General features: G+C 45.6%; 1 protein-coding gene and 1 long non-coding RNA gene across 4 annotated transcripts in view; one reads left to right on the top strand and one right to left on the bottom strand.

Annotated features, from left to right (window-relative positions):
- ATL2 (atlastin GTPase 2) overlaps positions 1 to 5699 on the bottom strand; it is a 28736-nt gene extending 23037 nt beyond the window's left edge. For 2 of the 3 annotated variants that reach the window (XM_081001019.1, XM_081001020.1), the window contains exon 1: positions 5496 to 5699. In XM_081001019.1, the coding sequence (XP_080857145.1) occupies positions 5496 to 5565 (70 nt within the window). In that variant the 5' untranslated portion in view covers positions 5566 to 5699. The remainder of the gene's footprint in view (positions 1 to 5495) is intronic. The other variant, XM_081001021.1, reaches the window with a different exon arrangement.
- Positions 5700 to 5732: 33 nt separating this feature from the next.
- Positions 5733 to 14587, top strand: part of LOC308474707 — a 33652-nt gene continuing 24797 nt past the window's right edge. The window contains exon 1 of the long non-coding RNA XR_013984876.1: positions 5733 to 5874. This is a non-coding gene — a long non-coding RNA (uncharacterized lncRNA). The remainder of the gene's footprint in view (positions 5875 to 14587) is intronic.

Raw genomic sequence — 14587 nt, 5'->3', positions numbered from 1 at the left:
GGGCTTACATGTGCTCTGGCAAAGTGCACGGGGGACAGGAACGCACTCCCCGTGCAAAACAGTTGTTACCTGTACTGGTGACCGGGTATAAAGAGAGCCTATTCCCTGAATCTCTGGTAGATTACCTACACCAGTAACTGCTGGTTCTGCTGGACCTCTCAATGGCTGTTAATGTTGCCTGTGGCATTATTCTGGATAGCCTGGCCAGGATAGGATAGGGTAGGGGCATGACTTTGTGACTGTCCTAGTTGGGAAGGAGTGATGAGGTGAGTGGTGCTGGGACTGAAGATGGCCACTGTCATATGAAGTGTCTTCAGGTTCTATTTTGCCTCTCATGCTATTAAGATCAGCATGAAAACTGGTTATCCAGAGATCAGTGGTAAAGTAACACTAGTAGCACTAGTGTGTCCATAGCCAAAGAGAAAAGCTGAGTCCAGGTGCATTCCCAAACTTCAAGGGTAGTGCAGCCTCATCCAAAACCAGACTGTAACCTAAACTATGATTAGCTTTCCTACTGACAAAAGCACTAAATCATAGTTTAGCAGATTCAGCGGGATCAAGTGAAATGTCGAAACTAATATGCTCCATCTTTTCCCTGCTGATATTTACTTTTAATTTCAAAGAATCTCAGTTTAGAATTATATGCAAAGCAAGAATCTTGCTTTAAAGCAATGGTTAGGTAAACAAGACAGCTTCATAACCCATGTTTCGATGTTTGCTCATTTAGCAACTACTGATTGTTTAAAACCAGGATTGTTGATTCACATGCAATGCTAAGCCAAGTTGTTTTTTTTGAGACTGAATGTACCTCTGAAAAGTAGTCCTCATCCTGGCTGCATTAGAGGAGGTGTGTATGTGTGCACATGTGTATGCTTGACATGGAGTTTACTGAAGCTGGTCCATGTAGCACCGAGATGGGAAGCCTTTTTCAGCCCAATTATCATGCTTTCTTTGGGGCAACCTTCCAAGGGCTACAGACAAGCAGTGGGCAGGACCAGGATAAGTGAGTACAGCAACTGATGTGCCTTTTTTCTTTGCACTAGGATAAGGAACTCTAAATCAGGAATAGCCAACATGGTGCATTCCAGATGTTTTGAACTACAACTCCCATTATCCCTGCTGGCTGGAGCTGTTCTAGATGCTGCTGGACTACAGCACCCACAATCCGTGACCACTGGCCATGCCACAAGGTGAAGTCCAACAACATCCACACAATCAGAGATTCCCTATCCCTGCTTGTTATATTCCCTTCACACAAACGTCAGGTTTCTACATGTCTCTCCATCCAGCATTATAATTCAAAGGCACAGTCAAGTCACACAAAGCACCTGAAGGCATAATGAAAGGCCAGATAGAGAGGCCTGGAGGGCTGTATTTGGCTCCTGTGCCTAAGGTTCCCAACACCTGATATAACACTAAACCAGTGATATCTAATGTGACGCCCTCCAGAATCTAGATGCTTTGGACCACAACTTCATCATCCCTGATCATCAGCCATGTTGGCTGGGGCTGATGCAAGACATCTGACAGACACCAGACTGGAGAAGCCTGACTTTAGAGTTATATATGAACCAGACAAGCAACTGGATTATCTGTCAATTACTATTCCCATTGCTAGAAGATGTATCTGTAAACAAGTTAATGAGTAGAATTCAAGTCATGCTATAAAAATGTTCCACCTGCACAAGCTTATCAGTTTGCCAGGTAGAATGAGCCTCCTCTCCCTCAGTCGTGGGGGGCTCTCCCAACCAACCTAGAGCCAATTTGGGGGGGACAGTGGGCTGGGAAAGTCCTGCTGCGCAAGCAGAAGCCCTTGCGCAGGGCTTTCGCTGATAGGGTTTATTAGGTGACTCCTGCCCAATATGGGGAGGGGAGAGAAAAGAGAATTTACAAGTCTACCAGTACATGGTAGCAAAGAGTTACAGCTAAAAGTTTAGCAGTGAAGAGTTAACCGACATTTGTACCCCTCATGCAAGGGTTCTGTAACACACAGCTGACACCTGCTGGTACACCCTCATCAGAAGTTGTTAGTTTGCCAACACTTGAGATTACGTCATTAGAGAGAAGTAAACGCATTCACATCTTGTGTAAGGCCCCAACCCGTACAGCTCAATTACAAGCACTGTGAATGCAAGATTTCTGATGCCCTTCATTCCAGAAGAACCCTTTAACAAGCCACCCAAATAACTCTGAATGGCTTCAAGCAGCAGCTTTAGAAAGCAAGTTTGATGCTTTTTACTGCTGTAAACAAGGAATAAGTTTTTGTTTCATTTTTAATTAAAAACTAGGTGATATGCTCACAAATGAAGGTTAGAACTTTAAGTGTATGGATGTTACAGGAAGTCACAACTGTAGTGCAGATATACCACTTAGGAACTAGTTTAAAATTAAATTTAATAGAAACTAATGGGCACAAAAGTTAGTTTAAAATTCTATCTCAAAACATTTTCGCTATTAATTGTGACATGATGAACCCATAAACCATGACATGATGAACCCATCCAGCAACTTTAATTGTGACATGATGAACCCATCCAGCAACTTTAAGCAAGATTGCTAGAGGTATACAACACTAGACATTTTGCCTGGTGACAACACTAGTATGTTGGGATAAAGTCTTAGAATGCTAGGTACCCAAGATGAACAAATATGTAGTACAGTATGTGCCTATACATGTTTTACCAGGGAACCAACATGTTTTCACTAAATTTTGCAATAAACCTCCATTCAGTGTCATCTGGCACATGCAGAAGAAGCAGGAGGAAATAAAGGGTTAGCTTTACATTTGAAACTTTAAAGCTGCATACACTTCTCACCACTTCCACATGCCTCTAAAGTACTGAACCAGTCAAGTGACAATGGCCCCCTCATTTTGCATGTGCCAGAAAACTTTGCCATTGGAAGAGGTTTCACTTCATGCCCTTCCACGATGTGATTGCCAAACAGATTCCTGGCCTCAAGTGTGGAATTCAATTTATTCAGAAGCATTTCTACTGCGCTCCAGAGATGCTTACTCATGTAAGCTCTCCATAAGTCTACAGTCACACCTTACTTACCCTTCCAAGCCCTTGAATTTGCTTTTTTACCTGTGTGGCACTTGTTACAGAATGTACACACATACCTGTAGCTCTGAATATGTTCATACACTAAGACTTCCAAAGGCTTTATTTTGGGTAAACTGCATACACTTTTAGAAAAGTTTGTAAGAAAAAAAACTTTTCCAGAAAAGGGGTTGATTCAGTTTCATGCTTAGCTTTAAGTGTTAAAATAAGCCAGCTACTATAGATGCCACCAATTATTTAACAGATTTGTTTCCATTAGCTTTCTAACAGAACAGAATTTCCCCTGAAGAGAGACTTTATTTAAATATTTCTAAGTTACACACATAATGGTGTCAAAGCACTATCATTTGCCAGGTTTATTTATGGAAATAAGTGGAACAAGCATTATACAAGCAAATCCCCCTAGTGGTTTGGCAACAAACCTGCATACAAGTTTATCACATGATGTACACAAAAGCAAGACTTCTTGGGCATTTGCCAATTTGGACCACATTAGAGGGGAAAATAAGGTCTCTGGTTATCAGTTTGATTTCATATTTCTCCCCCTGCCCCACACAACTTTTCAGATGCACCAAAGACATGCAAATGCTAGTTTGGGCAAGTTGCATGAACTAGCTGTATACAACAGCATAACTGAGATTCTTTTCCATGGTAGGAAAAGCAGGAGTGAAAGAAGAGAAATTACGGTACTTTTGTTAAGAAGTAGGTCACAGTATACAAGCTGTGAACATTGCAATCAGACATTTCTCCATGCAACACTGCATCCAAAACTACCAATCACAGCTCCCAAGCACCAGCCAGAAACAGATCTCCCCATTCAGTCATGAAGTTAGTACTTTACACCTGTGAAGCTCAGCTACAGTACCTTTCCTCCTAACACTAGCAACTGAAAATCTCCAGTATGCCATATTTTGCATATAGAACTTAACATTTGATATACCTTAGCTCTACAGTCTAACAATGTTGTGATCTACACATTTCCCCATATCACTGAAGTAGACACTGAAAAAAGTCTAACATCATACCTCAAAAGACTGAGTTATGTGATCCACATAACCAAACTATTCACTTATTCAACCTTGAAGTCATGAAGGAGGGGCACAGATAATAGCTGAGCATATGTTCTGAATGTAGAACCTGCAAGATTCAAACCTGACATTTCCAGGTAGAGCTGAGAGAGACTCATGTTTTGGGAGTCTTATGCTCTGGAGCATAGCTGCCAGTAAGTGTAGACCAGAAGTGGGCAGAATATAAACTGAAGTGAATAACAGGATATCAGCAAGAATTCCAGCTCCTGGTTGTTTATATTCTCTCCTTCTCTAAATCAGGCAGCCAAGCTGAATAAAGCTTGGGAGGAAAACCAAGAGCAAATATTTGTGCATCTGAACTGTGAGCTCAGTTCTAGTTCTGAAAACAAATCCCTGGACTGAGCATGAATCAAGTATGCTCATTAACTCTGGGAGCAGGCTGACCCCACCACCTCCTATTTTGTCCTTGGCTCCATATGGTGGATCTCAGGAGTCCAGTAAAGAAGCAGCAGCAGCAGCTCCACAAAAACCTGAAGTCTGGTGAAGACAACACGGAGCTAAAAGGTTCAGGGGCTTGACTTGGTATAAGACACCTTCTCATGAGCAAATTCTCCACTTTGCTCCAGAAGCATTCGGGAAGGAGGCCACAAACTCCCATGCCCCGCAGACCAGCTAGCCTCTACCACGTGGGGCACTGGCTCTTTCCACCCGGCTCTGTACACCCGCCAGAGCTTGCAACACAACATGCCTCCGAGGCATTGCTGTGTGTGTGTGCGTGTGTGTGTGTGTGTGTGTGTCTTAAGACACAGACACACACACATTCTCTCTTCTCTAAGGGGGTGGGGGAGAAGAGTCGGGCCTGTCGTAGCGATTCCTAATCCACGAGAGATCCTACAGCTCTTTCCCCTCCACGCACCAGCCACGCTGTGTCACCCGCCTCCTCCCTGGCCCGCCTAATAGACCCACGGACTCCCCTTCCTCAGCCCCGCCAGCAGATGCCAACGCCCTCCTGGGGGCAAGGCGGCTGCCCAACCACCCACCGACCTCCCCCGAGGAGCAGGAGGCCTTACGGCACCCACCCCGCTTCCCCCAGACCAGCACAGACGGTGCCGCGGCCTGGCCGGAGCCGGGGAGCGGGGAAAGGCCGAGGGACCGCTCCCGTCGCGCTCTGTTCTCCCCCCCCCCCACGCCCCTCGGCTCGTCCTCCCGCCACGCTGCGCCCCTGTGAGGGAAGCCAGTCCCGCCCGCAGCCGTTACGGGAGCGAGAGAGAGAGAGAGAGACCGGGGGACGGGGAGGCAGCGGGGGAGCCCTAGGCCCCGGCCCCCCGCCCAGAGCGGCGAGGCTCCGCGCTCTTCCCTCTCTCGTCGCCGCGCCTTCCAGACCCCAGGCAGGCGCCCGGTTTACCTGCCAAGTCCGGCTGTAGCCGGGGCAGCGCTACTCGCTGCCCGAACCGAGCCGCGTCCCCTTCCGCCATCTTGTCCAGGTTTAAAATTAACTCCCCGTGACGTCAAACGCCGCCGCGAGCCCTTTATCGGCGCCCGCGCCGAGCCCGCCGAGGTGGTCCTAGCGCCGGCATGATCTGCCCGCGCGCGCGGCTTGCTCTCCCTCCTGCTTCTCTCTCTTCTCTCCTCCCCCTCCCCCCGTCAACCGACAAGGCGCCTGCGCGATCGCTCCGGCCGTTTCCCGCTCACCTCGGCTCTTCTGCTGGCTGTCGCCGCCGTAGGCAAAACGACGCCTCCCGGGTCCTAAAGCCGTTGCGCATGCATCCCGCGCGGAAAAGTCGGTAGGTTACGGATTATTTGTTTCTTCCTTTCATCTTTGGGCCCCTACGAGCTCAGCCACTGGTCTTGTTTGCCGTGACTGCGGCCCAGTAGTGGAAAGATGTGAGAGTTGAAAGGAGTGGGGGCCTCTGAACATGCACAGAGTGCATTTGGTTCCCCCCCCCATCAATAACCAAAGTCTGACCTGTTTTTTAAGCATAGTAGGGTGTTAGGAAAGAGGTGGAGAGGCTTCCAGCTCATGGCAGGCTAGAACTCCAACTTTATTTTTAAAAAGACATTATAGGGTACAGTGGTGATCAAAGTAATTTGCTGCACAATCCTATATACATGACCACTCAAAATTAAGGCCCATTGCGTTCAGTGGGGCTTATTCCCAGGTGAGTAACTACAGGAGTGCAGCCTGCAATCTTATGCCTACTTACCAACAGTTTAACTGTCATTCACTGAGGATGCCATTTTGATGCAGAAAAAGGAATCCTCACCATCACTTTGAGTGAAGCGAGTCATTTTTTTGTTTCCTTTTCCCACAAAGCCTCTGATGGTGGAAGCTTCTGTTTTGTTTTTAATTGTACCTCTACCTATATTCACCTTGAATTCAATGGGGCTTATTCTCGGACAAGTGGGGATAGGATTGCAGCCTTGAACAGCAAAGTAAAGACATCAATTGCTACTCTTTACTTAAGTACATTTAAGGTTAACAGGACCTGGGTTTCCTTTTGCACCAGGCAAGTCCTAACTTTCCCCCTCTGTTGTGTGGCAAGCCTCAGCTTGGGTACAGGACAAGGTGGGGTGGGAGAGAGTTCAGTCTGTGCTCAACACAGAGCTCTGAAGTTGCTACAGATTCCTGACAGGAGGATATTGGCTCTTTGAGGAGAAATAAAGTTGCAAAATCATAACATAAAAACCCTGTTAATGCCATTTTGCATTTAGTGTAATAGGTTGCCATATTGCTTGGGAATTGTCCAGATTTCCTCTGCCTGAGCAGATGCCAGCTTCATAGTTTTGGCACCACCCCAGATCTTTTGAACCCATTCATTAGTTTCTGGGGGTTTGTTGCTCTTCTTCCAATATCGTGCATTTAATAGGAGGGATCTAATTCTGTGAATGGAAGGGGCTTCCATTCAAGGAACCAACTGCATCGGATCTCCCTTCCCTTCAATATTTTTCTCAGCTATCAGCAGATTTGCTGTCAATTTCTGCCATTTGCTTGAAGCAATCTCCTTCAAATAATCAAAGCATTATCAGTGGGTCCCTTGATAAATTTATTCCTATACAGTAATCCTGATTATAAAAGCAAAGAACTTGTTCCAGATAAATAGCTATACAGGGTTCACAACATATGCCATGTATATTTTTTAAGAGAGAATATTAAACTCAAATCCATATTTTTTACTTTGGTCTTGTGGACCTATCTTTTGGGATGTGTTGGGAGAAAATTGTTTTACAGAGAAAATATTATCACAAGGAATGTGATAAGAGCTTCACTGTCACTTTCACACATGAAAATTGTTACTTCAGCTTTGAAATGGGAGAAATGTCTTCCAGTGCTGTGCTCTTTGAAAAGAGAATGCTCTCTGTGAGAATGTGTTTGTGCTAATTCAGAAAGACAGCCACTGATAAATTAGGAACAAATATTAAAAATTAAAAGATACACTACTGGTTATAGAGTGCTTTTTTCAATCTTGCATGTATTTGCTTGGCTGTACTGAAGAACAATGACCAAAGAAAGATTGGGAAGTTATTTTGACTACGGCCGTCTTGGTTTGAATGGTTTACTAAAGACATTGAAAGTACAGCAGCACATTTAATACCCTATCAAGATCCAAAATGAACTTTGAATGTTGTGCGTGCGCAGTTCCTTTGCTTACTTTCAAAAATACATAGCCTGCAATCCAAAGAGTTATCTCTTGCATGATCCCAATGGGAATTTTTCTGACTTTCCCCCCATTCACCAGAGGTCTACAATGCAATATTGCAATTTGCTTTTGAACTTCGTCTCCATTTCAAAAGTGATTTGTCGTGGGGGCAGTTGTCCAAAGTACTCATGAGCTAGTGCATGGGTGAAGAATCTCTGGTTCTCCCATTGTTGAACTACAACTGCATAATCCCTGACTATTGGCCATGGTGGCTGGAGCTGATGGGAGTTGGAGTCCAACAGTAAGTGGAAGACCACAGATTCCTCATCCCTGAGCCCGTGAAATTGTTTTCATGATTTATTGGATCCTGGCTATAATGAACAACACTGGGAAAGACATCAAAGCTCTAACATATATCTTTTGTTATCTTCTGTATTTCTCTGCATGGCCTTATGTTAACTCACAAAAGCAAGTTTCCTGAGAGTCTCCCCTCTCATTTTCATCCCCCGCCTGTGTCTACTGTACGTCTGTTTATTTCCCTGCCCCCCAGATAATTTGCCTGGGTTCAGAGTTCCTTCTTCCAAGAAGGGGCAAGCACTGCATTATGCTATCTGAAATTACTGTCTTTAAAAATATCACTACACACTCCAGACAACATCAAGCACTGTTAATATCGTACTGATTCCAACTGCAGACCTATAGCATGTGCTTAAATTTATCCTGCTGAAATTAGTGAGGCATTTAGAAGTGTTTAACTTGGTCTAGATTGTGCCAGATATATTTAGAAAGGGGACACGCTGCAGACGACCTAGTCGGAGGAGGGGAAAGAGGCTGGGTAACTTTCTAAAACTGATGACATTGGTGGAAACCAAGCGCAGAAAGAAGATACTAAAAGTGCATCTCAACTGGCAGCTGTTTGTGGGATATTTTCCAGCTGCTAATAATGCCCAGCTGAGAGCATGAATTAAGATAGATTGAGAAAGCCAATTCCCTGAATAATCTGTTCATTTATATATGAGGAGATTCATTCAGTTCTCATGATGTTGATTGCTTTGGGAGGAAGAATGCAGTAAAAAAAAAATTGTTTTCACGCCGTGACTTAAAATCTATGTTGCTAGGGATCGGGTACCATGAAGGTCACCATAGTCCTTAGTCCATTCTGACTGTCTTTGCTTCTTGAGACTGTTCAGGTATCAGTTCAATACTATTTTGCTTCTTGCTTCTTATTCTTTGATTACTATTTACAACTACCTCATTTTCAACCAACAGAAATATATCTATCTCTTTATTAATATGCTGCTGTTCATCAAAAAATACCGGACTCGTCTACAACAGCTATACATAAAACCATACAATAAAAACCATTTTAAAATCAGAGCTCAGCTCTCTGCTGTGGAAAGATGTGTTCTTAATGGCCCACATGAGCCTAATGGAATGTAGAACTTTTCATCAGGCGTTTAAAAAGTTGAAACAGAAGGTGCCTGTTGAAATTCTGTTGGCAGAGCATTCCACAAAGCTGGCCGGATGACACCAAAGGCTCGGTTTCTTGTTGCTGTCAAAGGAGCCTCCCCAACTCAAAATAACAACTAACAACAGCCCTGCAGATGGTCTCAGTGATTGATCTGGGATATAAGGGTTCAGGCAGTCCCTAAGGAACCCTGGGGCCTAAGTTGTTCAGGGGGCATAAGTTTCAACAAGGACATCACATGGTGCCAGATGCCCTCAGCATTCTGCACCAGCTGGAGTTGCATCACCAGGCCCAAAGACAGCCCCACGTAGAGCTCATTGCAGTAATCCAGCCTCAAGGTGACCAAAGCATGAACTACATCGGTCAAGCTATCCCTGTCCAGGAATGGCTCTAGCCGGCTAACCCAACAAAGCTGGTAAAAGACATTCCTAGCCACAGAGGACAGTTGGGCACCTAATGACAACGATTTATTTAGAAGTACCCCCAAGATATAGGGATGCAGGTGGCGCTCTGGGTTAAACCACATAGCCTAGGACCTGCCGATCAGAAGGTCAGTGGTTCGAATCCCCACAACGGGGTGAGCTCCCGTTGCTCGGTCCCTGTTCCTGCCAACCTAGCAGTTCGAAAGCACATCAAAGTGCAAGTAGATAAATAGGTACCGCTCCGGCGGGAAGGTAAACGCTGTTTCCGTGCGCTGCTCTGGTTCTCCAGAAGCGGCTTAGTCATGCTGGCCACATGACCCGGAAGCTGTACGCCGGCTCCCTCGGCCAATAAAGTGAGATAAGTGCCGCAACCCCAGAGTCGGTCACGACTGGACCTAATGGTCAGGGGTCCCTTTACCTTTACTTTACCCTCAAGATACGCACTTGCTCCTTAAGAGGGAGTGCATCTGCAGCAGATAACTTTCCTATCTCCAGGACATGAGGACCACCTACCCAAAGAGCCCCTGTCTCACCAGGATCCAAGCCCTCATCCAGTCCACCACTGCATTCAGACACTGAGCCGGATATTTCACAGCCTCTCCTGATTCAGGGGTTATGGAGAAATAGAGTTGTGTGTGCTCAGAGTACCCATTGCTCCACAGCTCCTAATGACTGCTTGATGACACCTCAAAGTCAGGGATTGAAGTGGAAATTGAGGAAGATACTGGAGCCCTGCATCTAAAACACAAGAATTTATCCCTCACTTAGAAAATGAACACTCTTTGTCTCTTCCCATTCATTTTATGTATTATTATGTTTATATCCCACCTTTTCTCCAAGGAGCTCAAAGTGGTGTATAGATGGTTCTTCCCTTTCCCATTTCGCTCTCTCAACAACCCTTTGAGGTTTTTAAGCAGAGGTTGGATGGCCATCTGTTGTATGGTTTAGTTGAGATTCCTGCATTCCAAGGGGTTGGGATAGATGATCCTCAGGTTCCCTTCCAACTCTACAATTCTACGATTCTGTGATTAAGCTGAAAGACAGTGAGTGGCTCACGGTCACCCAGCAAACTTCGTGAGTGGGGATTTGAACCCTGCTCTCACACATCCTAGTCCAGCACTCTAACCATTATGCCAAGCCGGCTCCCCATGTTGTCTGGGTCTAGCCTGCATGCTATTTTCAACATGCAGGAATTTCTTAAAACAGCCTACGTGTGGTGCCTTGCCTACACTGCTCCCATAACAGCAGCCCTCTCCTCATAATTTTTCCGCACGTTGTGGAAACTTTCCACATGAACGCTATCTGTTTCTAGCAGCAGCTGCTGCTCTCCACATCAAGCGGAGGAATCTTACAAAGATCACTGTAATACTTTTATTACAGTGCTTTCCCCTAAGTCAAGGGTGTGGAATCCGTCGCCCTCCGTTGCTGTTATTGAACTACAGCTCCCATCATCCCTGAGCATTGGCCATTATGGCTGGGGCTGATGGGAGTTGGAGGACTTCCATGTTGCAGGAGACTGCCTTAGCCAGTAGCAGAAAGATTATGTTCCTGTCTAAGGAAAAAATGGCATTGGCATAGGGAGGACCCACAGCACACATGTAAAGCACATCCAACACTCATTTAAAGCACATGGCTGGGAACTATAGTTTGATAAGGGTGGTGTGAATTTTAGCTGTGGGGGGGGGGCAAACTACAGTTCCAGGGATTCTTTGTGGGAGTCACATGCTCTGAATATGTGCTCTGAATACCGGTATGTGGCTCTGCCAATAGGTTCTATGGAAAGGAAGAGGAACCTCAAATGAGCATTCAGAGGGGCTGTCGTTGACAAGTTGGTATCCTTTAATATTACCCCATCTCCATCTGCCACCACATGCATCCTGTCTAACTCTGCCTAATGAGACCCAGTTTACCAAAAGGCTTAACATGCTGTTTACTACCATGGCATCAGTACATTTGCAAAGTGTACAGCAACACTTAAAATATGATCAATGCATTCATTTTCATCCAGCAAATCTTTATCACATGTTCATTGACTGATCCTTTCAACCCTAATTACGATGTGTAGATTTTTTTTAATAAAAAAAAAGGAAAAGAGGGTGCTACCAGATGGATGTTTATTGTGGGATCGGTAGTCATGTATGCAAACCTTTTGGAGTGTCCACACAATATTGTTGGTATCAAAATTCCAGCCCATATTCCCCCCACCCCATTTAACTCAGATTTACCCCTTCCACAAAAAATCAAGAAGGGTTTTTTTTTGGGGGGGGGGGTTAAACTAGTTGCCAGCAACCCATTTGTGATATCTGAATGACCTGTTTGCAACATCAAGCTCCCTTTTGGAAAGACCCAGAAAGCCGAGCCAAGACCCAGATATGTTTTGCAAAGTAACATGTCACACTCCAAAGATCTCAGTAGCTGGGCTTTCAATTTACATAACTCTTCAGAGGCTTATGGATTGAAATACAGGAAGTACTGTAAAAACACAGCAGCCATAGACAACAATACAATTCTTTATTTTTGTGATAATAATTAACGGGGGAAAGGACAACAGGTTCATTGAAAGTTTGAAGGCTGCCACGGCTGTTGAGTGTTACACAACCACTCTAGAGATTTAAAGCCAGAGACCTGGCAGGACTACAGAAACAGAATAAGATGTGAGAGGAAGTTTCTTGCACGCTCTCTCTCTCTCTCTCTCTCTTTCTTTCTCTGAACCAGCATCTGAAATCGGGATGACCAAAGCTTTTCAGAAAATTACATTGGGCAGTAAATTTGAAATTAGACCCAAGTTCACACAGTAGAATCCACCGTTGCTGTAACATCTGTACCCAAATCCAGAACGTGGAGCTTTTCTCTCACCTAGGACCCCTAAGGTGAACTGCCCGAGATGGGTAAAGAACAGCTGGCAGAAAATGCAGCACTGTTGATCAAGCAAGGGCAACAAGCCAAACTCTTTTGGTATTTATGTCAAGCCTGGCCAACCGAGAAGCTTTATCCTGTTAATGTCTTCTGCTGACATTCATCTCCAGGTGCCTTCAGAGGTAAGGCAGGTGTCAACTGGTGAGCAGGCTATTTTTGGCTGTTGCTGGCATCTATCTGTCTCGGGACACAGTGGAGGAGTGCACTTTTGAGGGTGAAGTCAAAATGTTGCACTGTTGCAGTGCCTGCTTTGGCTGTTGAGGCCCGCTGCAAGATAGGCATGTTTTGTTGCAGCCAGGGCAGATGAAGGCGTCCGGTTTTGCTGCTGCAGATGCACCATGGCATTTCTCCTCTCTGCACTCCTCCCAGCAGTCATTCCTCCTCTGGTCAATGCTACAGATGCATGACCTGACTTGTTGTTTAGTCATTTAGTCGTGTCCGACTCTTCGTGACCCCATGGACCAGAGCACGCCAGGCACTCCTGTCTTCCACTGCCTCCCGCAGTTTGGTCAAACTCATGCTGGTAGTTTCGAGAACACCGTCCAACCATCTCGTCCTCTGTCGTCCCCTTCTCCTTGTGCCCTCCATCTTTCCCAACATCAGGGTCTTTTCCAGGGAGTCTTCTCTTCTCATGAGGTGGCCAAAATATTGGAGCCTCAGCTTCAGGATCTGGCCTTCAAGTGAGCACTCAGGGCTGATTTCCTTAAGAATGGAGAGGTTTGATCTTCTTGCAGTCCATGGGACTCTCAAGAGTCTCCTCCAGCACCATAATTCAAAAGCATCAATTCTTCGGCGATCGGCCTTCTTTATGGTCCAGCTCTCACTTCCATACATCACTACTGAGAAAACCATGGCTTTAACTATCACTGCCTTGCCGCGGCGAAGGGGCTTGAATAACTCAGAGAAGCTATGAGCTATGCCGTGCAGGGCCACCCAAGATGGACAGGTCATAGTGGAGAGTTTTGATCAAACGTGATCCACCTGGAGGAGGAACCGGCAAGCCACTCCAGTATCCCTGCCAAGAAAACTCCATGGACAATGACCTGACTATCTCCAGGCAATTCAGTCATCTGCAAGGGATTCCCAGAGAGCACGGCTGATGTTGCCAGCCTTCATGCCCCACTATCGCAGTCCCCTTCCCAGGGAGGCTTACCAACATTATTATATCTTAAGGCGCCAAATGAAAACCTTTCTTGCAGGTATTGTTCTGCTTGGTTCTGTAATGCCACTCCTGCTCCTTTAGCCTCAGTTAGCACCCACCATTCTGTATTTGATCTCTGAGGACATTTAGTGTTCTCTTCAGGGTAGATGTCATTGCCTTAGTGTCACACAGGCCTGAGCTCTGGGCATTAGAAATTAAAACACTGACTTCACATCTGAGAGAAGTTATCTGACAAAACAACAGCCTTCCTGCGGGTAGCCTTGATGCTGTGGGATAGCCTTGGTTCACACACAGCCGCTTCCCTTCTGAAAGCAAACAAAGGACTAGTCCAGGGACAAAGCTTCTGATCTGCATTCAAAATGCCTCAGGTTCAATTCCCATCTTAGGGTCAAGGGAAACCCCTGTCTGTAACTTTGGAGAGCTGGTGTTGCCAATCTGTGTACCAGGCATGTCCAAAGTCCACTTTGGGGGTCTAATCTGGCCCGCCAGTCGGTTTAATCCGGCCCCTGTGGCAGTTTATTTTCCGGGGTAAAATCCTAAAAAAAACCTCAACAACTTCAATCCTAAAAAACACTTCAACAACTTTGGCTGGCCCTTTGGTTGGCCTTCACGGCCCTTCACTTCATTAAATCTGACCCTCTTTGAAAAAAGTTTGGACACCACTAATTACTGACCTACGTGGACCAATGTCAACAAAAGAGGTTTAATGACTCTCTCAAAGCAAATCTTTAAAAATGTAGTATAAACACCGACAACTGGGAAGAACTTGCCTGCGAGCGCTCCAATTGGAGGACAGCCTTTACCAAAGGTGTCATGGGCTTCGAAGAAGCACAAACTCAGGACGAAAGGGAGAAAAGTGCTAAAAGGAAAGCACGCTTGGCAAACCCACAC

Source organism: Podarcis pityusensis (assembly GCF_964106645.2).
Source record: "Podarcis pityusensis genome assembly, chromosome: 3".
NCBI lineage: Eukaryota > Metazoa > Chordata > Lepidosauria > Squamata > Lacertidae > Podarcis > Podarcis pityusensis.
This window is presented reverse-complemented; position numbering and strand designations above follow the sequence as displayed.